The 23,118-nt window shown below is 47.8% G+C and overlaps 2 protein-coding genes and 1 pseudogene across 9 annotated transcripts in view; 1 reads left to right on the top strand and 2 right to left on the bottom strand.

Annotated features, from left to right (window-relative positions):
* Myo19 (myosin XIX) overlaps positions 1–19,402 on the bottom strand; it is a 32,880-nt gene extending 13,478 nt beyond the window's left edge. For 2 of the 6 annotated variants that reach the window (XM_036195906.1, XM_036195907.1), the window contains exons 1-13: positions 18,816–19,397; positions 18,062–18,196; positions 16,640–16,783; positions 13,705–13,843; positions 13,255–13,403; positions 11,056–11,169; positions 5,843–5,975; positions 4,672–4,741; positions 4,001–4,103; positions 3,309–3,405; positions 3,111–3,187; positions 1,133–1,223; positions 607–778 (exon numbers count right to left, since the gene is read on the bottom strand). In XM_036195906.1, the coding sequence (XP_036051799.1) occupies positions 607–778; positions 1,133–1,223; positions 3,111–3,187; positions 3,309–3,405; positions 4,001–4,103; positions 4,672–4,741; positions 5,843–5,975; positions 11,056–11,169; positions 13,255–13,403; positions 13,705–13,843; positions 16,640–16,654 (1,160 nt within the window). In that variant the 5' untranslated portion in view covers positions 16,655–16,783; positions 18,062–18,196; positions 18,816–19,397. Of the gene's footprint in view, positions 1–606; positions 779–1,132; positions 1,224–3,027; positions 3,188–3,308; positions 3,406–4,000; positions 4,104–4,671; positions 4,742–5,842; positions 5,976–11,055; positions 11,170–13,254; positions 13,404–13,704; positions 13,844–16,639; positions 16,784–18,061; positions 18,197–18,815 lie in introns of those variants that run through there. The other 4 variants (XM_036195904.1, XM_036195905.1, XM_036195909.1 and 1 more) reach the window with 4 other exon arrangements.
* LOC118590562 lies at positions 1,923–2,050 on the bottom strand (annotated as a pseudogene).
* Pigw (phosphatidylinositol glycan anchor biosynthesis class W) lies at positions 19,029–23,118 on the top strand. Of its 3 annotated transcripts, none has more exons than XM_036195912.1 (2): positions 19,029–19,114; positions 21,303–23,118. In XM_036195912.1, the coding sequence occupies exon 2, from the start codon at positions 21,317–21,319 to the stop codon at positions 22,826–22,828; it is 1,512 nt and encodes a 503-aa protein (XP_036051805.1). In that variant the 5' UTR covers positions 19,029–19,114; positions 21,303–21,316; the 3' UTR covers positions 22,829–23,118. The 3 variants fall into 3 exon arrangements, with proteins under 3 accessions (XP_036051805.1, XP_036051803.1, XP_036051804.1); XM_036195910.1 differs by having other exon boundaries at positions 19,029–19,566; XM_036195911.1 differs by having other exon boundaries at positions 19,029–19,733.

The following is a 23,118-nucleotide window of genomic DNA, read 5'->3' as shown; positions in this document are numbered from 1 at the left end:
TTGAGCCCCTGACAGCCTTTACAAGGTACTCTGAAGGTTCTCAGAACTTGAGATAACCATTGACCGTGTGGTTCAGAGGATGGAGGTGCCCACGTCACGTCCCAAGCAAGGTCAGGACCCACCTTCCCTGCGTGCTGCCTTGCCTGCTGCAGGCTTTGCTGGCACTGACGCTGAGCTGAGCTTCTGGCTCCACTGCTGTCTCTCCAACTCCCCAGGTGAACGACCTTAGGAACCAGGGTACAGGAGACAGGAGCCTATCCACTACTCAATAGTCTGAACCAGAACTGTAAAGGCGAAGATCACCTTTGGGGCCTGTTTGCCAACAGAGAGCTGAGAAGGCTTTCCTCACCTATGGCCAAGATCAAAGCAGGCTCTTGTACAAGCTGAATCTAGGTCAGGAATGTGGCAACTTCTCCATTCAATACAGGTAGTGTTTAGGGAAAACCTGGGAGCCATGCCCTGCCATCTCCTGGAGTCCCAGCAACTGGTCTGCTGTATTCAGTACCTCCATCTTGGGCCTCCATCTACTGCCTGACAAGTGTTTAGTCCAACCTCAGACCTGTTAAGAACCCACCAGGAAATGAAGGCCCAGAGTAAATTGCTCACCGTGCATAGATCAGTTTGGCCAGACAGTCTCTTCGGGTGTCACACTCGGCTCGGGAGCACGGCTTCCGGAACACCTGCTGCTGCTTGCCTGCCTTGATGGTTCGAATCTGAATAGTCTCCAGCAGCATGTCCTCTGCGAGCTGCAGCAGTGAGGCTGAGGTCCTGACAGAGACTGGGAGAGGAGAGTCCTCCTTAGGCAAACACCCTCCATTGGAACTGAGTGGATGGAGGAAACACAGGTACTGATGGGTGAAGAGGCTTGCCAAAGGCCTCCCCCAGTTACGTGGCAGGGGCAGGACTTGAAGCCAGTGTTACAACTGGACAAATAACTTTCTAAACCACTTGACTAATTTTCTCATTGTAAGATGGAGACAATAGTGTTGGCTTCACCAGAGGCTGAAGCCCTACAGCAGATAGTTAATCCAAGGGTGCCAGATTGAAAAGTTCACCCTGCAATTTCCCACCACACCTCAATAACACTAGTCACTTTCCTGCAAGGTACATTCCCCGCATCTTTGTCTCTCACCCTTGGTACCACCCATCAGTTGGCAGGGCTGGGCTTCATCTTCTGAGTCAGCAAAATGGACATTGCCAAGGTGCAGCAGTCCAGCCAGGATCTGAGGGGCAGAAGGGATGGTCAGGAATCAGGAGCTTGAAGAAGATGAGTTCTTATGCTGATGTCACAACAACAGAGGAAGAAAGGAGCTCCTGGAGATTGTCCCACTGTCTACCTCTGTCAGACAAGATTTCATGTAAGTTAGAGCATCCCAAGACAATCTCTTCCACATCCTATGAGGCACATGCCATGATGATGCCCATCACAGAGATGGGAGAGGTTAATGTCGAGCCTAGGAGAAAGGCAAGATTAGAGTCTAGTCATCAAGACTTCAGATGCCTCCCAGAACAGCCAGTAGACCTTACCCACTCATCCTCGGTCCCCATTCCTCACCTTCAGGAACAGTCCCTGTGGAGTACTGCTTGCTCCCTTAGTTATGGGCCAGTGTCATTTCTGCCTGATGGGGCTTGGTCATGGCTTCCTGGAACCCTTTCTTGGCATTACTGGGCTGTGATAGTCCAGTCTCGGGGAGGAAATGTGACCTTGGTCTCTACAGTAGATACTATCCTTCTGCCTTTGCCTTCAGTGACCTATAGTGGTAACTTCCAGTATGATGGCAAGCAGAACACTTGGTAGACCCAGTAAGTTTGGAAACCCTTGGACCTCCTATTAAGAGAACAGAGCCTCTCCTGCTATTGTCTGGTCCCAGACAGATAATCTCCATATGCTACCAGTCTTCTGGCCCCAAACTACCCCAGGAGAGGGCACCTGTGCCCAATGGGCAGCATGGCTGTGGCATAGGGTCATAACACTTTCAGTGGAATGGATGAGCCTTGCCCTGGGAAAACCACCTTTCTGATCATGATGTCTTCCCCGCCAGATAAGTATGTCCTAACACCTTCAAACCAGCACCCACGCCAAGACTCCTGGGGTTGTCCATTCCTCTAGCCTGTCTCCATGTACTGTTCTTCTGCACAAACTCTTACCTAGCAAGGTCCATACTGGGTGTGACACCTTAGCTTCCTAAACACCACGCGGAGGCTATCAATATCCCCATCTTCCTTTGGTGGCTTCCCTGTCTCTGTCCCCAGCCCGCCCTGTACATTACATGCTGTTGCTCTAGGAGATGAGGAAGTAATGGAAGCAGCTGGCCTTCAGCAAAGGCAGAAAGGCAGGGACCAAGCGAAGGCTAGCTCACTGGGCTCCCAGGGCGAGAGGCAGAGGACAGAGTGGAGGAAGAGGTGGGCATCTGGAATAACAACGCCTGGAAGCAACTTTATCATATAGTGGTGTCTTGGGTAGGTTTCTTTACCTCTGATTTTCTCAAGTATAAAATGGAAATAATCTCCGTGCATAAGAGACTGTTGATAAAAATCAAGTGACCAAAGAGGTGTGAACATAATTTCTAAGCTTTAAAGTGTTAAGACAAACAGGAAAGATTATTTCTCTATTATTGTCACTGTAATAAAACCTGTCCCCGGGGGCTGGAGAGATGGCTCAGAGGTGAAAAGCACTGACTGCTCTTCCAGAGGTCCTGAGTTCAATTCCCAGCACCCACATGGTGGCTCACAACCATCTGTAATGAGATCTGGCGCCCTCTTCTGGCCTGCAGTCATACATGCTGTATACATAATAAATAAATAAATCTTAAAACAAACAAACAAACAAACAAACAAAACACCAAAAACCTGCCCTAAAGTCCTTGTGCTCTGGGTGTGCAAGTCACTGTGCCAGGTTCATTGCTAGGTACTGTTATGGCGTGTCAATGACCCTATGGCCCAGTCCAGCACCTGTCTCCAGGCTCCCCACAGTGCCGGCCAGCTCCTTGGTCCTGTCCTGTGAGGCCTGAAGTCCTAGACACTCACGGAGAGAGTCCCAAGTCCAGGAGCAGTCTGTGAGAAGGGCTACCATCACCTCTAAGTGCAAGTAGCATGGCTTTTCTTCTGACCTTAAAGATGTTGTTCTGGGTGGGGGTGTCGATGCCCAAATGGAGCATGGCCTCTCTGGTCAACTCGAAACAATCCTCTGAAAAGAATCCATGTCACAGCCCAGTGGTCAGCAGCATCAGTGGAGGAGGGGAGACAGGCCCTGGGCAGGATGGGTGGGGCTTTGGGGCAGTCTAGGGTACTAAGGAGGCTCCTCCTACCTTCCAAATTGTTTTCTGGATTGGGTAGCCAGGCGAAGGCAGCTCCTTCAGGGAGGTACCACTGGAGCCTCTCATCCTTGGTGGCTCCTTTGCAAATCTGTGGAAGGGGTGTAGGAGGATGAGTTTGGGTTGGGAGGGCCTTCAGGCCTGAGGTTCAAATGAGGAGAGAGAAATGGCAGCAACATTGCAAGGCTGAGAGGCCCCCCAAAGTAAGCACAGGGAACGGAATGAAAGAAACATCACTGTCCAGAGTGTCTCCAGCCTGATGGACAAAAACCGTCTGGTCTGAAGCAGAATGCAGACTCTTGCTGGGAGTCCTTGTCTGGATTAGAGAGGTACATCCCCTTACCTAAAGAAGCTCCTAGTCTGGGCCCTACCAATGCCCTGGGGAAGCCCAGTCCAAGGAAGGAACACAATCCCAGAGCAACCATCATGCTGTTGTGGGAAATAGTTTCCACCCTAGAAGGCTCCTCAGTCTAATGCAGGTGACAGTTTCCATTTAGAAGACAGAGTGCCTGCCTAGAGGACCTTCTGATCGGAAAGAGGCAGAAAATCATACTTCTAGGCCCAAACTGTGCCTGGTGAGCAGCTCTGCTTGAGAGCAAGGGAAGAGACCAGGTGTGGAGCATGCTGGAGTGAAGGGGCGCCACCCAGTCCTGCTTGCGGCACAGTGCATTCCACCTGGCACAGACCTGGTAGAAGATGTGGAAGTTCCTCTCACTGGAGGCCTGACAAGCCACACGCGTTTTCTCTAGGAGGTAGGTCTGGACTGCAGCTCCCGTCATCTGCTGGGCTCTGGCACACAGAGGCAGAGCCCCATTATTATCCCTTCATCCCATGGCCATTTATTAGCACTAGCTTACAACAGACTGCCACCTAGCAAATCCCTTCCAAGCTCTTCTTGGATTGGGAACATTCACAATGTCCTTGGGAAGCCAGGAGTTCAAGGTTAACTTGGGTTCTATGAGACTTTGTCTCAAATAACAAAACTCAAAATGTGTTTGAGTATTCTGGGATATTCTCTTGCATGTAGATCAGATATGCATGGCAAACACCTCAGCATTATCATTTGGCCCATCTCAAGGTAGGATTTGATGCCCTAGTTCAGGGTTATATCCCAAAGAGGCATTTTAACAAGACATTTCTGAACCATAAGAGCACTAGCTCAAGGTCACAGTAGCGATGGCTTTCTGAGCTAGAAAAGGACACCCCCAGAGTTCACTGAGCTCAAGAAAACCATACATCCAACATAAAAGCTATGAGCAGAGTTTTGCCCATGGGGATGACCCAGGCGGGTGACTGCCCCAGCTGCCTCCAGTCCCCATCTCTGCTATGCCATGTGCTGGATGGCAGGAGCTATTACCTGTTCAGCTGGAGCTGGATGAACTTCCCAAAGCGACTGCTGTTGTTATTCCGAAGTGTGCACGCGTTCCCTAGAGACCACACCATGTTTACGCCCACTCCCAGGTTGGCACAGCTCTCACCAGCTGCTGTGGTTATGTTCCCGTCCCAGGTCACCCAAAGTCCCTCTGCTGATTCCCATGTCAGGGTGTCAGGACTGAGGAATGGGCTCGCGGGCTTTGGCACATGGGGTTCAAGAGATTCACAAGTTTTTCCCAACCAGAAACAGGAATGAGAAAGCCTGGGCAGTGAGGGGCGTTTTTTCTTTTATGTGTATGAGTGTTCTGTTTACATTCATGTATGTGTACCACATGTATGTCTGTGCCTGCAAGAGGTCAAAGAGGTGGCTGATCCCTTGGGACTGGAGTTATAGGAGGTTGTGAGTCACCATGTGGGTGCTGGGAACCGAACTCAGGTCCTGGGCAAGGACAACAACTGCTTTTAACCACTGAGTCATTTTTCCAGCCCTAGTCAGGGACTTTCTGCTTTGATAAGAAGAGGTGGTAAAAGCAAGCTGTCACTATTGGTTTTAGACACAGACACAACATGTGGACTCCAGGCCCAACATGGACACTAATAGCTATGCCACCATAAGCCAGGGATAGTGGCATACTTCTTTAATCAGAAGCAGAGGCTGGCAGACATCTGTGAGTTCGAGGCTAGCCTGATCTACATAGTGAATTCCAGGACAGCCAGGGCTACATATCAAGACCCTGTCTCAAAAACAAACAAACCAAAACAAAAAATAAATAAAAAACCAAAACATGCCCTCCAACCCCCCTACCCCTACCCCCTGCCCCAAAGCTATGCTACCTTTGACAGATTTCCTTTTTGGAACATTAGGAAACTGAATGGAGAGATAAGATTTGGACTAGATGAGCCCAAGACACTCTCTGACTATTTTGTATGAACCAAATGACACCAGCTCTAGGGGCAGTGGGTCTTGCAGAGGCTAGGCTCTACCAACAAGTTATATCCCCATGTGATAGCACCTTTGATGGAAGGGAGCTGAGGAAATCTGGGAAGAGGCTGGGATCAGGTAGTGAAGGACAGTCATTCTACCTCTCTCCCAGAAGATGGCGAATCCCAGAGGAAATGGGGCCGGAGTACAGTGCAAAGGACACCAAGCTCACCAAAGGCTTCCATGACAGGGTTAGAGTTCAGGATCCGCTGTTCAATCCTCTCTGCCATCTTGTGGCTCTCACAGGAAGCAGGTGAGGCAGCCACCACAGCATAGAACTTCATCAGGCAGCGGGATGTCCACGTCTGTAGCAAAAACGGCTGTGTAGACAAGTGTCCTCCTCCTCACCCCTCCCACTGCAGAGAGATGCGTTCTACAGTACTCTCCTCCATCTCCTGCTGCTGCCCGCCCAAATTCCTGAAGGATGCTCAATTCAGCTGTGGCCTTGGGCCAGGCATTTCCTGTTTCTCTCAGCTCAGGAGACGCACTAAGGAAAGAGGCTGGAACTCAGGAGGAACACCCTCCCCACACCCCAAGCCCAGGCCTGACAGGCTACTTGGCATCTCTGAGACCCTCACAGCTGTTATCCTAGAATAGGTTTTTGTACATTTTTTTTTGTTTGTTTTTGTTTTACAAACCCTGGATATGCAGGGTTTATATTTGTTTTTATTTCTTTATCATATCTAGTTTATATATATATATATATATATATTTTTTTTTTCTTTTTTCTTTTCTTTCTTTCTTTTTTTTTTTTTTTTTTTTTTTTTCAAGACAAGGTTTCTCTGTGTAGCTTTGTGCCTTTCCTGGAACTCACTTGGTAGCCCAGGCTGGCCTCAAACTCATAAAGATCCGCCTGCCTCTGCCTCCCGACTGCTGGGATTAAAGGCGCGTGCCACCACCAACCAGCTAGGGATGGGGTTTCTCTGTGTAGCTTTGCAGCCTGTCCTATAACTCGCTCTGTAGAACAGGTTGCCTCTGCCTCCTGAGTTCTGGGATCAAAGGCATGCACCACCATGCCCAGCTCTTTATTTTTGAGACAGAATCTTACTCCTTGTTAGCCTGGAACTTTCTTTGTAGACCAGGCTGGCCTTGAGCTTACAGAAATCTTGCTTCTGACTCCCCAGTGACTTAAAGACATACTATCCTAGCTTGGAGGTGGTGGCCCACACTTTTAATCCTAGCACTCGGGTGGCAGAGGCAGGAGGATCTCTGTGAGTTCAAGGCTAGCCTGGTCTACAGAGCAAGTTCCAGGACAGCCAGAGCTGTTACATGGAAAAACCCTGCCTCAACAACAACAACAACAACAACAACAACAACAACAACTTACATCACCATGGCCAGCTACATCTATCTAGGTGAGTATCTGATTTCAATCCCTAGGACCACATGGAGATGAGAACAGACACCTAGAACTGTCATCTGACCTCTATATCCATGTACCCCTGCATGTTCACCCATGACTACAAAATAAGTGTAAAAAAGAAAATGAATAAAAACAAACTGAATGCTGGCCAATCATGACCCATGCCTTTAATTCTAGTACTTGTGAGGCAGAGACTCTGTAAATTCTCCATCAGGCATGTCTATCTAGCAAGTTCCAATCAGCCAAGGCTACATAGAAAGACCCTTTCTCAAAGAATAGCAGAACAAAAATTGAGTTTTGGAACCAGGTATAATCCTATCACTTGGGAGGTAGAAGCCAAAGGATTGTTGTAAATTCAAAGCCAGGGTTGGTTTCTATAGTGAGTTTCAGGCTAGTAAGAACTACAAACCCTGTCAAAAAAACAAAAACAAAAAACAAGCAAATAATGACTAAAGAAAGTATTTAGATTGTGTGTATGTTTGGTTGTATCTCTGTGTGTGTCTACACAGGATCACACTTATGTAGGCCTGGCTAGCCTGAAACTAGCTATGGAGACCATGCTGGCCTTGAACTCACAGAGATATACTAGCCTCTTCCTCCTAAATGCTTGGATTAAATGCTTGTGCCTCCATACCCAGAAAAGAAGGTATTTGGAGTATATTAGAAGCAGATCTGAGAGGCTGGAGAGATGGCTCTGTGGTTTGAAGGATCAGAGATCAATTCCCAGCCCCACATGGTGGCTCACAATCAATACTACAGTTCCAGAGGATCCAACACCCTCTTATGTTCCCCCACCCCCAAGGCAAATTATGCATGTGCTGCACAGACATATATGCAGGCAAGCAAAACATAAAACACTCTTACCATAAAGTATTTTTTAAAAATTAAAAGAAAAAAAAAGACTTGAAAAAAACCAAATACCCCCATTAAAAACAACAACAACAACAACTTACATCACCATGCCCAACTATATCTATCTCCACGCTCCTCCCGCCCCCCATCCCAACACAGGTTTCTCTGTGTAGCCCTGGCTGTCCTGGAACTCAGAGATTGCCTGCCTCTATAATCACATCATTTCTTCCTTCCAGCTCTCCATTATGCCTCTCTCTACTCTTTTTTTTTTTTGAGACCTTTTTTTATGGCCTTGAACTCAAATCTCTGTCTTTTAGTCTCCTTAGGGAAAGAACACAGCTGGATCTTTACACATGGACTTCGTGTCCTGTCACCTTGATAAATTACTCTACCACTTTCCCTCCCCTTTGTTTTGAGACAATGTCTCCTGTAGCTCAGGCTGGCCTCAAACTTAGAATTTAAGGATGACCTTTAACTTCTGTTCTTCCTGTCTCCGCCTCCCCAGTGCTCTATTATAGGTGTGGGCCACCTATAACACAGTTTACTTCTACCCCCTCATGCCAGGCAATCACTTTACAGCTCAGCTGCATTCCTGCACCTGCCCCACCCCTTTCTCTTAACAAATTCAGACTCACATATACATGGTCTGTCTGCAGCTCACTCCCCACACCTCAAAAACAAAAGAATCCTGGAACTCACTCATTTTTTTTTTTTTTTTAATTCTGTTTTCTACTTTATTATCTTTCACTATTGGCTTTGGGTTTGATTAGTTATTTAACTTTGGTGGTGCTAAGAACTGAACCGAGGGCCTTGTGAATGAATGCCAGGCAAGCAGTCTACCACATAGTCATACCCCCAGCCCAATATGCAAGCAAGTTCAGTTTCCAGTGCTGGGGACCAAACCCAGGCAACTTATTTTTCCCTTTTGTTTAAGGTATACTTTGGCCTGAAATATTTCACCCAATTAATATGGAGGCATAGGGAGAGAAATGACCTCTTCCCCATTGTGACTATACCTGGAAATATGTCCTTTTTTATTTATTTACTTTTTTTTTTTTTTGCAAAAAAATTATTTATTTATTTATTTTACATCCTGTCCACAGAAAAGTAGGTCTTTTTAAAAGTTATATTTTACTTTATTATGTGTATACGGGTTTTGGTTGCAGGTATGTCTGGTGCCCATGGAAGCCAGAAGAGAGCTGAATTATGTAAGTGAGTTCGAGGCCATTCTGGTCAACTTACTAGACCTTGTCTCAAAATTGAAAAATAAAGTAAGGCCTGAGGATAAATTATAGTTCACTGGTAGCATGCCTGTACAGCACATTCAGGGCTCTAGGTTTAATCCCCAGTACAGAAAAAAATACAAAAAGCCCAATAAGGTCAAAGGTCAAGGCTCTTGCTGCCAAGCCTGATGATGATCTGAGCTCTACCCCTGGATCCACATGGTGGAGGAGACCCAGCTCTCAAGGGTTGTCCTCTGACCTCTACACATGCACTGTGTACATGTGCTGCCCCACCCACAACTAACTAATTGAATGTTAGAAAAAGAAATAAAAACAAAAAGCAGGCCTAGTCAAATGGCCATAATGGCTACTCAGTGAAGGGTTACTGAGCTCTGCTTGTGTTGGTCTTAAGCCAGGTTCTGCCCCAGTCCCCAGAGTACTCTCTGGTCAACAATTCTCTTTGTCCAGGAGCTGAGTTTTCAGGCACTTTGCTGACCTATGGCCTCTCTACCCAATTTCCTGTCTTCCTTTGTTTGCTTAGATACTAAGGTCAGAACTAGACACTGCATTTCTCACCTGCGTTTCTTCCATGACATCTGTCTGCTCCTAGCCTGCTGTCTAGTGCCCACACTGCATTTCTCACCTGGGCTGCTTCTCATGACATCTGTCTACTCCTAGCCTTCGGTCTAGCACCCAGGAGGTACTTAATGCTCAGTATCTCTTGGATAGGTGAGTGACTATAGGCAAAAGGGGCTTATAGTCTGAAGAATCCCTCATATTGTGCTGTGGAAAGGGAGAGGCAGCTGGGTGAGGCCTGGGTGAGGCCTGAGTGAGGCGTCCTCTCACTCAAGGTGAAAGGCCTTGTTATGCAGCATGTCTCACCTGCTGAGGTCCCGCTATCTATAAGGCCCTCTGGCTATCCCAGAGCTTCTCATACACTGCCCTTGCTATCACTGACAACCCCAATAGGGTTTTAATTTTTAAAAAATATTTATTATTATTTTTTATTTTACGTATGTGGGTGTTTGCCTGAATGTATGTCTGCATCACATGTGTGCAATGTCCACAGAGGTCAGAAGAGGGCATCGGATCTTCTGGAACTAGTTTTAGATGGTTATTAACCATCACATTGTGGCTGGAAATTGAACTTGATCCCCTGTTAAGTGCAACAAGTGCTCTTAAACAGCTGAGCTGTTCCTCCAGCTTCAATTCCAGCAGGCTCTGGTCTCTTTCCCATATAGTAAACCCAGCTACTTTCGGAGGAGAGGAGCTAGTGCACATAAGGCATGTGCCAAGCATGCTACCAAATGCCTTATGTGCACTAGCTCCTATTTTACATTATGTTTACTTCATTTATTTGTAGATAAGAGTCTTACTACGTGGTCCAGGCTGGCTTGTGATTCTCCTAAGTCCTGGGATTACAGGTGTGTCATGTCAAACAACACAGGCTCCTGTATGCTCACACCGAAGTCCCACGCAGGTGCTGGCCTTCCACTCCCTTCCATTTCACAAGTGAAAGGACTGAGGTATTCTACCTGATGGACATTATGTTGGGTTCCCCAACATCTGACTGTTGTCTCTAGAGATCCCAAGCACCTTCAGTGAGGAAGTAAAGGTGCAAGGGAAAAGCATCTCACCGGGGCGGCAGCAGAGCCAGCAGTGGGGGCTGCCCCAGAGCCCAGTCTCCCAGTGTGGTGCTTGCTGACCACAGCACAGACACCCTGGTTCAGTCAGGCAGCCTCTCTGTGAATGACTAGGCAGCCAATGATGCCACAGGCAATGGCCCTCGCCTTTCTGCTCACTTAGCCAGGAATGAGGGATAGGATAAGAAACTGGCACTCGGGGTTGGGGATTTAGCTCAGTGGTAGAGTGCTTGCCTAGCAAGCGCAAGGCCCTGGGTTCGGTCCTCAGCTCCAGATTTAAAAAAAAAAAAACTGGTGCTCTTACCTTTCCGGCTCCACTCTCTCCACTGACCACAATGGATTGGTTGATTGGCTCAATTAGGCTCTTGACATTCCTGTAGGTCTGTTCACCCACTGTGAAGATGTGGGGTTTCAATTTCTGAAATATCAGAGTGGATGGTCACATGAGCAGCTGTTTTCAAGAGTGGCTGATCCAGTGACAGCCTAGATTGGGAGGCTACCAGAAGTGGTGCTAGCATGCTTCCTCCAAAAAACCTTGCCCGGATGTCACAGAGTTAAGACCCAACTGCAAAACTCTTATGGTTGATTCATCCACCAAGGTTCTCTCAGCATGCATGCAGCTAGATTCCAGCACTCTGTGAACTTAATACTTTATGCTCTCATCTGATTTTCTTTTTCTTCTTTTTTTTTGTTTTCTTGATACAGGGTTTCTCTGTGTAGCCCTGGCTGTACTGGAACTTGCTCTGTAGACCAGGCTGGCCTTGAACTTACAGGGATCCACTTGCCTGTGCCTCCTGAGTGCTGGAAAGGTGTCCACCATCACTGTCCGACTCTGATTGTATTTAAGTTAAAAAAAAATTATCTTATGTGTATGGATGTTTTGCTTGCATGTGTGTCTGTATCATGTGTGCAGTGTCCTTGGAAGCCAGAACAGGAGGTCAGATTCCCTGGGACTGAAGTTAAAGATGGCTGTGAGCCAACATATTGGTGCTAGGAAATGGATCCTGGTTCTCTGGAAGAGTAGAAAGTGCTCTGCTCTTAACCACTGAACTATCTCTCTAGCCTTCAAGGCCGCTATCTCTCCACCTACCCTCCCCCACCAGGTTTTCCTGTAGCCTGGTCTAGAACTTGCCATGTAGCTGAGGATATCACTGAACTTCTGTTCCTTCTGCCTGTTCCTCCAAAGTGCCACCACACTTGGTTCTAGGGTTGGAACTCATATCTATGTATGCTAGGTGAACACATGACCAACTGAGCTGCCTGTGCCTTTTTCTCTAATGGTCTGAGTCTGCTGCTTATTTTATTATACTTTAGAATTTGGAAGGAAATTTCTTCTTAAGTTACTGCCTGTATTAGTTCATTTCTACTGCTGTGACAAAGCACCATGACCAAAAAGCAACTTGGGGAGGAAAGGGTTATTTTGCTTACATCACCCTTCATCACCGAAGGCAGTCAGAGCAGGAAGTTAGGGAAGCAAGAACCCCAAGCAGAAGCAGATGCAGAGGCCTTGGAGGAGTGCCACCTACTGGCTTGCTCAGACTGCTTTCTTATAGCACCCAGGACCAGCCTAGGGATGGCACCACCCACAATGGGCTGGGCCCTCCCACATTAATCACTAGTTAAGAAAATACCCTACAGTACTCTACAGGTTTGCCCACAGCACAATTTTGATTTTTAAAAAAATTTCATTTATTTATATTTTATGTGTGTGCTCTGCATGTACACCTGTATGCCAGAAAAGGGCATCAGATCTCATTACAGATGGTTGCGAGCCACCATGTGGGTGCTGGGAATTGAACTCAGAATCTCAGGAAGAGCAGTCAGTGCTCTTAACCTCTGAGTCATCTCTCCAGCACGATCTTTCTTTCTTTCTTTTTAAAAAATATTTATTTATTTATTATGTACACAGTGTTCTGCCTGCGTGTTTGCCTGCAGGCCAGAAGAGGGCACCAGATTTCACTATAGATGGTGTGAGCCACCATGTGGTTGCTGGGAATTGAACTCAGGACCTCAGGAAGAGCCTGCGGTGGGACTGTGCTCATCTTTAGACCCCTGTCCACCACCTCTCGCCCCAGGCTTCCTCCTGCTAGCCAGCTTGTTCTTGCCTCTCCCTGAACACATGTCCATTTCCAGCCTGCATCACTACTTCCCATCCCTCAAATAATTTAGTCTCAGTACAGAAGGACACGTGCTGACTGCTCAAGGGCAATCCCTACTGTATATACTTTTATTCTTGTCTGAAAAGATAGAGACACAACCACACCTGTAAATCCTTTCTCATAATAATAATCAAAACCTTTGTTCTATGTTTCTAATTTAGGTTTCAATCTCGGTTAAATATTTATCATCCACATTGCACCTCAGTGATGGGTCCAATTTCTGAGAGTTCCTGTTGGGCAGGGACACGACACCAGCAGGCTTTGAATGACTGTATTACTGGGGCAGAGATGAAGAAGGAGGGTGAAGCCACAGGGAGGCTTAGGCAGAAGCCAGAGAGCCTTACCTGAGGCTGAGGTGCAGCATGGTACTCCTGCATCAGCTCTGCTGCGTAGAGGTGAGGGATGGGCTTGAAGGGGTTCAGAGCTACCAGGGTACAGCCAGCATTGGTATAGAATATGTCCTCTGTGTACCGGGCCTGCAGGCACCTCAGGACTGAGGCAAAGATGCTGTTAGCCAAGTCTGGCTCAAATGCAGACAGAAACCCAGACACACATCTGCTAAGCAGCCCTCCCTCTGTAATTAGCTAAGTGCCATTAGAATCCTGTAGCTCCCTGATGAATAGATAGAAGATCTAATTAAGACGAGTCCCAAACCTAGAGCAAAGCCTGCCCTGGGGAGCCCAGGTGCAATGGCAGGTTCCTTGGGGCAGAGGCCCGGTCAGGAGTCTCCGTGCTTGGTCTGAACTGGGCAAACAGTTCTGGAGCAGCAGTGTGGAGGAGATGAAGGCTCGTACCTGTTTCCAGTGTCACAGGATTCACCTTGGTGAGGTCATCCAGCTGGTAGAGTGGAGCCTCCCCACCCAGGAACTCCTGTAGGTCTCCCTTGAGGGATGCCCTGCCTTGGGCATCAGAGCCTGAAGTGTGGCCATTCACCTGCAGGGGAATACCACAAGAGCCATGAGACCTGGATCTCAGACCAGTTGGCAGCTAACGAGGGGGGAGCCTGCACAGGCCAAAGAACAGGTTTCCACAAGATCCGGGTGGCTCACGGTTCAGCTCCGCTACTTATTAGTGTGAGCGCCTGGGTAAGTCACCTCTATGAGCCGTGTTGGTTTGTTGTTTGGGGGTGGGGGTAAACTCAACTCCCAGGTTATAGGGGAAAAAAATCACACAGAGCACTTTAGTCAAGGCCTTGATAGTACGTATTAATAATCAATAGCCTCCTTTCTCCTCTGCTGTGAGCTCCAGCTAAGGCAGTTTTTAGGCTACAGGCTACCAGCCTTACAGAGCTGCTGTCTGTACAGCACAGGACGGAATGAGAAGAGAAGACAGGCGTCTAGCTGGAATCAGCATAGGAGGCTAAAGTCTTGGTATGGCTTTTGTTTCTAATGGGACTGGTGAACCCTCAACGAATACGTCCCTCAGGAACAAGCCAATGTAGGAGCACAGAAACGAGTTTCTCTTAAATATCGTGAGGCTCAGGCCCATCATAATATACAGAGCAGGCTCTCATTCTCGAGGGCACCTGCTACAGCCTACAGCTGAATCTATGGAAGGGCAAGGACCGAGGGAAAAACGGAAAAAGGAAAGAGGAGGGAAAGAGTGGAGGAGGGGAAGGAGAGGCGGAAGGGACCACTCACAAAACCAGCTGCAATTTAGGAACAGTTTTGATCAATTGGGAGTTGAGTATAGTGACCAAGAGCTTGGGTTAGAAAGCTAGAATATGCCGGGCAGTGGTGGCGCACGCCTGTAATCCCAGCACTCAGAGGCAGAGGCAGGCGGATCTCTGAGTTCGAGGCCAGCCTGGGCTACAGAGTGAGATCCAGGACAGCCAGGGCTCCATGGAGAAGTCATGTCACTACACCTGTATTTATTTAAGTGACTTTATCTCAGTTTTCATTAACACTAAGATGGGAATGGTGACTTGCCTACCCCTTAGGTACTCATTAAAAATACAAAGGGTTTAGGAAGGTATGTGGAATAACCCCTCCCCAAAAAGTAGTTATTGCTGGGTATGGTGATATACACCTGTAATCCCAGCACTCAGGAGGATAAGTAGGGGACTGCCATGAGTTTAAGCTTAGCCTGGGCTACTCAGAAAGATCTCAAAAAACAAAACAAGAACTAGGGTGTAATGGTGCATGCCTTTAATCCCAGCACTCAGGAAGTATATCTCCGAGTTTGAGGCCAGCCTGGTCTACAGAGTGAGTTCTAGGACAGCCAGGGCTACACATAGAAACCCTGTCTCGAAAAACCAAAAAAGAAAAAAATAGAAAAAAAAAATTAGGGCGAAAAATTCTAAACACTCTTTAAAATGTTGTGTTAAGACATGATGACTAGATAACTTTAATGACCTTTTTGATTGCCTTTATTTTTCCAAATTCCTGATAATGAATGTGACCTTGAGTCAGCCATTTAACTCACCTGGTTCTTATCTCCAGAACGGGATATAACAGCACTGTATAGTACATACTACTATTTTTTTTTTCACTGCAATGTGAAGATGAAACAAAATACTCAAACGTAGTGCCTACTACATAACAAGGGCTGGGCAGAGCAGTCACGAGGATGGCGGCCGTAAAAATAATCGCTTTTGGAATAAGGAAAAGAAAAAGAAAGAACAAAAAAAAAACAAAACAAAACAAAACAAAACAAAAAAACAAAAAACCTCAGAGTAGACAATTGTCCTGCATGCCTGCTTTTTTGTAGCGTAAAAGTTCATTTCCTATGAAACAGCAGGATGGTCCAGGAGCATCCGCCATGGCTTTCTTGAGCCTGGTAAATCCCACCTTGGTTATCCTGCTAGAGCTCACCAGAGCACAAACTCCCTGAGCACTTAGTGTGGGACAAAATTAGAAAAATCAAATTCCAGCAAAGACATTCCATTGTGCTCAAGGGATCTCAGCTACTTGTGAAGGATGCTACCAGGTGTATGAGGCGGAGCTCCACAGTGAAAGGTGGTCCCATCTTGCAGGCCAGGGATACTAGCCTTTTCAGAGGCAGAATGCTGGACTCCCACATAAGCTACCTTCTCCTGCATTTTTGCACAGGCAGACATCTTTTGTCTGGACTGCTTATGATCCTTCTCAAGCTGTCCTAGAACTCAATATGTAGACCAGGCTGGCCTTGACCTCACAGAGATTTGCGAGCCTCTGTCTCCCAAGTGCTGGGGCTAAAGGTATGTGCCACCATGCCTGGCTTACTTAGCTAATTCTTTATTCTTCTTCTTTTTTTTTTTTTTTTTTGGTTTTTCGAGACAGGGTTTCTCTGTAGCTTTGGAGCCTGTCCTGGACTAGCTCTTGTAGACCTGGCTGGCCTTGAACTCACAGAGATCCGCCTGCCTCTGCCTCCCAAGTGCTGGGATTACAGGTGTGCGCCACCACCGCCTGGTTCTTTATTATTCTTAAAGGCTCAGCTTCAGTGAACATTCTTGGAAGGCCCAAACTTCCACTGTGCTTCAATAAAACAGCCCAGCGAGGACTTCTGTGAGGATATGCTCCATTTAAGGTCATCAAAGAGACCTAGACTCCTTTACCTAGCTTAATTTATCCACTCCAAGCCACAAAAGCACAAAAAGGGAAGACATTCCAGTTAGGTATCTGAAGAGCACTGGAAAGACTATCGAAGAAGGGGGTCTTTCCTGTCCTTCCAGCTAAAAGAACTGCAGTCTTCATTCAGACAGGCAAACACAAAAGTGTCTCTGGTGCTTGGTTATTACATCAGCTTTACCTGCCGAAGCATCATGCGTTAGTGTGGGCAGCCAGAGTTCTGTGTCATAGACACAAGCAGTACTGTCTATCAACTTGGTCATGAGACCACTGCTTCAGTAGCAGACTCAGGTGTGTCGGAATCTCAGCCAAGTCATCTCGGAACCTGTAGCGTGAGACAGAAGACAAGGGCCACACGGGTGAGGGCATCTCTCGGGTGACTCACATCTACTCCTCCCACCAAGCAGGAGGAACCCAAATGAGAAACAGGCAGGCCTGGGCAGAGAGTGAGTCTGTGCTTTCCCTTGCCAATTAGGAAGTAAGGAAACGTTGGTGAGAGCCTCCAGAGATTACCCAGGACACTTTCTGACGTTTCTCTTACAGTAAACCAAGGGCAGTTTTAAGGTACGTAAGTGAAGGGCTAGGTTTTCAAAAGCTTCTGGGTCAGTATGCTATGGAGGATGAAGATACTCAGAGGGGATAACCTTGGCCCACTCATCACCGCTAGAAAGAAATATGTAAATGTAGTCAGCAGCTGATGGCAAGTAGGCCTAAAGTTCCTGGGAAGCTACTGTATGAGAAGGGAATCATACTTCAGTCACTGGATGGGTATGTAACCCCAGGGCAACCCTATCATCCCAAATCCTCACCTTGAAAGCAGGGATAGTTAAAGCTACCTTATTTTGAGAGGCTATGAAGGCCAATGAGGTCGAGGTTTAAAAGCACAGTACAAATCTGAATATCACTGAGCATGAACACTAGCATTAACTATAGAGTGGATAAGCCATCCGGGGACACTATTCAGGTGGGGAAGACCCAAACGGTGAGATTCAGATTAGTAGCACCTGCCTGTCATCTCAACACTCAGGAGGCCGAGGCAGGAGGATCTCAGTTTGAGGCCTGTCTGGGCTTCAAACAAACAAGGTGAGACCAGGAGAGAGGAATCCATCTGGGAGGAGAGGCAGGGTTTGGGCAGGAGCTCAAAAATGGTGAGCCTCACTCAGACTTGTAATTTCCCAGGCCTCAATCCCTTCCGAGCAATGAGGGAAGAGGATGAGGGGCATCTATATGGGACTGATGCATTAATCCTGATATAGACTTTCCGAGGCTCTGAACACACCTAGTCTTTGAAGAACCAGGACCAGGGACTTCCATGGAAACAGGAAGAGGAAAAAACCAAGCAGAAAAGAGTATCAGGACTGTGCTAGACACTCTCACTCTGTACACTGTACCTACCCATCATCCAAGGGTCTCTGGTGACTCAGCTGGAAGCTCACCTTAAGAAGGCCAACAGGGAGACCGCAGCAGGGTTAAGTTAGAATCCAAAGCTCACAACCCTCCTAGAACACATGGCAGGAGCTCTCCAAGCCTCGTTTTCAAACAACTGCCAATGGTATAATACTATAGCACAAAGTGCAAAATTATGGCTCGTATGGGCAAGTACCTGCGAGAGCTTAGTAAATGCTGGTTATGACTATGTGGTGTCAGCTCCTGGTTGAAGTCAAGTCAGATCAGAGCAGTTTTCTCCAGTTCTCCGGGCTCTCTTGCACCCTCCTCTCGCGGTTACCACCAAGAATTTCTGGAAAGGGTGTGACCACAGTGGGCAGAAGAGAGTAATGAATAGGTGAAAGACCAAGTCCAAAGCAAGTGACAACCAGATCACAACCCCCTCCTCTTCCAACTCTGCTTCTTTTTTTTTTTTTTTGGCAGGAAGGACGACCGGAGGGCTATGCGGGAAAGAGCTGGGTCAGGGTCCTGAGGGTCCAGCCCTCTTTTCTCCAGATTCCTGGCGGGAACCAGTACTTCCCAGCACTGGCAACGCGCCCACGGTGCCCAAGGCTGGGATGCCACTCCGGAAGCACCTGGTACTGAGAGACTACGTCCTTCCCGGGAAGGTGGATATGACCCTAGTCAAGGGCGCAGTTTCCTTATGCCTCTTTCTCCGTCCTTTGGACGGAGAAAAGGAAAGGGACAGGCGTCTAGCCCCGGGCAGCCAGAAACACCCCCTTGTGGCCCCCTGCTGGCAAGCTGGAAAGTGACCGTGAAGGTCCTTGTCCTGGGCAAAAGCTGTGCTACCTCCAAGAGGGAAGAAAGAGAAATGCTGAATTAGAAATGCTCCCTTCTACTTTGGCTCTTCTGACCTCCCTAACCCCTCGGGCCGTGCAGGGTTTCGGATCTAGACGGGGAGTGGCACTCACCGGTCCCACGACCTGGGCGCCCAGCGTGCAGTCCTGGCCCGGGCGGGTGGGCAAGGTGAGAAGATGGGAAGAACCCGGGGAGGGAAGAGAGCAGAGGGAGCGGGAGCGGCTGGAAAAGAAAGCCCGCAACTCCGGGTGGCCCGCCGCCCGCAGCAGCTCTGGCGGAGTGGCCCGGGGCCCGCCGGCTCCTCCCCAGGGGCGGGGCGCGCACACGCGGCGCTGGACGCACGTGGCCGGTCCCGGGTCGCTGCCTCTGGCCGGCGGGCTACGCCGGAGGTGCGATGTTTTGAGACTCGGGGGTAAGGTGTGGTGTTTCCGTGGCCTCCCGAGTTCGGGGTGGGAAAGCGCGGCTTCCGGGGGCCCCGGGGGCTGATCTCCTTGCAGGTCGCCGTGGCCGAGTCTGGCGCGGGCTCCTCGGACCCTCTACCTGACCCGCCTCGCCGTGGGCCCGAGGTCGCACGGCTCGGTCTCCAGAACCCAGCCCAACACACTGAAGGGCGTGGGGAGCCGGCGGGGCGGGGACTGTCGCCATCCCCGGTGGGGGCGCGCGGAATCTGCCAGCCCGGAAGAACAGGCTGCGCCGCGCCGGCCGGAAGCGTTGCTCGCGAGGCGGAAGCGGAGGGAGCCGGCAGGTGCGGCGGGAGCCTGTTCTGTCAACGCCGGAGACCCTGATCTGGGGCAGGACGTGATTGTGGCTGTCAAGTCTGTCAGGCAAAGGACTTAAAGGCCAAAAGAGCAGGGCCGCTTGACGGTGAGATGCTGATGCAGGGGCCAAACGGACCATAATGGTCTACCTTCGGGGGCATTATACACTATGTGTCATATCTGATCGACGGATGTGTTCTCTCAGTGTGCAACTTTTCAGACATGTTTGTGACAGGAGGTTGTAGGCTGCGTAAAAAGAAGCCATTAGCTCCGGTATGTGCTATGTATGCATCCATTCCGTCCACCTGCTCCTCAGTCTGAAAATACGGCCGTGTGTGTGTGTGTGTGTGTGTGTGTGTGTGTGTGTGTGTGTGTATAGGAGGAAAAGAACAACCTGGGTCTCATGCATTCACCTGTAGGTGTCCAGTGTTGTAGTAGGTTTTGAGGCTCTGAACAGAAACCAAGGACCCTGACTTTAAAATACACTTAGAATTTCTCTTCCTTCCTGAAGTCTTAAAGTTCTTGGCAATGTGTGTGCAGCTTTCATGAAGTTTTTCATAACATCAGTCTATATCACAATACACATATAACTAATTCTATGTAATTATATATATGCATACACACACACATATATATGGAGAGAGACAGAGACAGAAATTATGCTTCGCAATAGAAAGTCCTGACTGTGATGCCATTTGGATTCATATCCCAAATTTACTTTCTTGTTTGTTTGTTTGTTTTTTTGTTTTCTTCTGGAGCTGAGAATCGAACCCAGGGCCTTGCGCTTGCTAGGCAAGCGCTCTACCACTGAGCTAAATCCCCACCCCCCCCAAATTTACTTTCTTAAAGACCATGTCTAGGGGGCTGGACAGATGGCTCAGTGGTTAAGAGTACTGGCTGCTCTTCTAAAAGACCTGGGTTCAATTCCCAGCACCCACATGGCAGCTCACAAATGTCTGTAATTCCAGTTCCAGGGGACCCAACACCCATGGCAAAACACCAATGCACATAAAATAAAGAAAAAAAACTGAAGAAAAAAACCCAAAAAAACAGGTCTGGCTGGATGTGTAGCACATGCCTTTAATCTAAGCATTTGTGGGGGAGGAGGGGTGGTGCAGCCAGCAGAGGTGGGTGGATTTCTTGAGTTCAAGGCCAACATATTGAGTTCCAGGCTTAAAAAAAAAAAGGTTTCATGTAAGCCAGGTTGACTGGGAACTCAGTATGTAAGCAAGGACCATCTTGTGTGTTAAGGGATGGGATTATATGTATGCTTCACCACACCCAGCCTCCAACTTTCCTTTTTGCGTTTGCCTTATAGTGAAGATGCAACTTTGTATCAATGTTGACTTTTCCCCTAGAATCTTAGCATTTAGTAGGGTCGGAGGGGAATTCTGCCCGGAATTGAAATCACTAGGGCCTAAATGCCTACCTCTTTTTCTGTGTAGCTCTGGCTGTCCTGGAACTCACTCTGTTGACCAGGCTGGCCTTGTACTCACAGAGATCCTCCTGCCTCTGCCTCCTGAGTGCTGGGATTAAAGACGTGTGCTACCACCTCCTGGTGGTCCTAAACTTCTGTTCTGGCCTCTTGTATGTCCGTGTGAGGGTATCTGGATATTACAGATAGTTGTGAGCTGCCGTGTGGGTGCTGGTGATTGAACCCGGATCCTCTGAAGAGCAGACAGGGCTCTTAACTTCTGAGCCAGCTCTCCGGCCCCTAAACTTTTGTTTTGAAACTGAGAAATATGTAAATTCAAGTGAGGTAGGTAGCTGTTTACCAACTTTACAGCAATGTTGTTTTCCTCAAATCCATTTTTTTTTTTTTTTTTGGTCTTGTTTTCACAGGAAGGAAAAAAAAAATGTCTCAAAAGCAGATGAAGGAAGCTTTTGTCAGTAACCTCAATGGAACCAGCGTGCTGGAAGTGACCCAGGGCTTGTGCTTTCCTGCATTCTGTATCCTGTGCAGAGGCCTTTTGATCATTTTCTCAGAGCACTTGTGTGCGTTCTCACACCACCGGCGCTCCCGATTCTTCATGGACTTCGTTGTTCTCATAGTGCCCCTGGTGGTCACTCTGACTATACTGTCTTCCTTTATTCTCCTTGAGAGTCTCGCGGTGATCGCCTGCGGCTCGTGGCTGTTGTATCAGATATACCAGAGGAGGACTTGCTGTGCCAAAGTGCCTGTCCAGAAGGTCTTTGCAAACTTCTTGAACATCGGCCTAGAGTCAGAGTACAATCCAGCCATCACCTGTTACCGGGTCATTAACAGTGTATTCACGGCTATTGCCATTTTGGCTGTGGACTTCCCACTTTTCCCTAGAAGATTTGCCAAAACGGAGCTTTATGGGACAGGGGCCATGGATTATGGAGTAGGTGGTTTTATTTTTGGGGCTGCAATGGTTTGTCCAGAGCTTAGAAGGAAATCTGTAGAAGGGTCCAGGTTTAACTACCTTAGCAAATCACTGTATTCTGTCTGGCCGCTCGTCTTCTTAGGAATGGGACGGTTAGTCGTTATAAAGTCCATAGGCTATCAGGAGCATTTAACTGAGTATGGCGTTCACTGGAATTTTTTCTTTACCATCGTAGTTGTGAAATTAATAACCTCCCTTCTTTTGGTTATCTTCCCTTTAAATAAGTCGTGGATCGTGGCTGTCGGCATTGCCGTGTTGTACCAGCTAGCTCTGGACTTGACCCCACTCAAGAGGGTCATTTTGTACGGCACTGACGGCAGTGGTTCGAGACTTGGTTTCTTTAACGCCAACCGAGAAGGAATCATTTCCACTCTGGGGTACGTGACAATCCACATGGCTGGCGTGCAGACAGGGTTGTATGTGCTTCAGAACAGAACACATGTTAGAGACTGCATAAAAGTTGCTTGTTGTATTCTTGTCGTGGCTGTTAGCTCCTTCATTTCCCTTTATATAGTTCAAGTAAATATAGAAGCCGTATCTCGAAGAATGGCCAATTTAGCCTTTTGTATGTGGGTGGTTGCTTCTAGCCTGCTGCTTCTTAGCTGTCTGTTACTGAGTGATATAATTTTGAGTTTTGCCAAATTTCTAATTAAAGGGGCTCTAGTACCATGTTCTTGGAAACTTATACAGTTTCCTGCTACAAATAAAAAACATTCTGAATCTCTCATCCTAGAAGCTGACAAAAAAGAACCCAGCCTTTGTTTAATCACAGCTCTGAACAGAAACCAGCTGTTTTTTTTCTTACTGTCAAATATAACAACTGGTCTAATTAACCTGATGGTGGATACATTACACAGTAGTGCCTCCTGGACCTTAGTTGTGCTCGGTATTTATATGTTTACCAACTGTTTGGTTATATATGTCCTTGATTTACAAGGTAAAACCATAAAGTTTTGGTGATGAATGGGTAGGCTGTATATATTTGAACAGCATTATTTTAGGGAGGAAAGTAGGTGTGAAGGAGATGTGCTCTTAGCAATCCAGGCTTCACCATATTTTATCATCAAGTTCAATCCTCTGACAGAAATTAAACTCTACTTTTTTTGAGGAGGACTCTTGCCACTCTACCTGGATGTGTGATACATTTCGACATTATGTAAAACAAGCCAACAGAAGTGGTGCGTGGCTTTAATCTCAGAGCATGGGAGGCAGGGGCAGGCAAATCGCTGTGTGTGCAAGGCCAGCCTGCT

The sequence above is a fragment of the Onychomys torridus genome, chromosome 8 (assembly GCF_903995425.1).
Source record: "Onychomys torridus chromosome 8, mOncTor1.1, whole genome shotgun sequence".
In the NCBI taxonomy this organism is placed as follows: domain Eukaryota; kingdom Metazoa; phylum Chordata; class Mammalia; order Rodentia; family Cricetidae; genus Onychomys; species Onychomys torridus.
Note: the sequence above shows the minus strand (reverse complement) of the source record. Positions and strands in the feature narration are given on the sequence as shown.

Bases quoted from the DNA above. Each gene is read 5' to 3' on its own strand.
- Pigw (XM_036195912.1), top strand. From the start codon at position 21,317: ATGTCTCAAAAGCAGATGAAGGAAGCTTTTGTCAGTAACCTCAATGGA.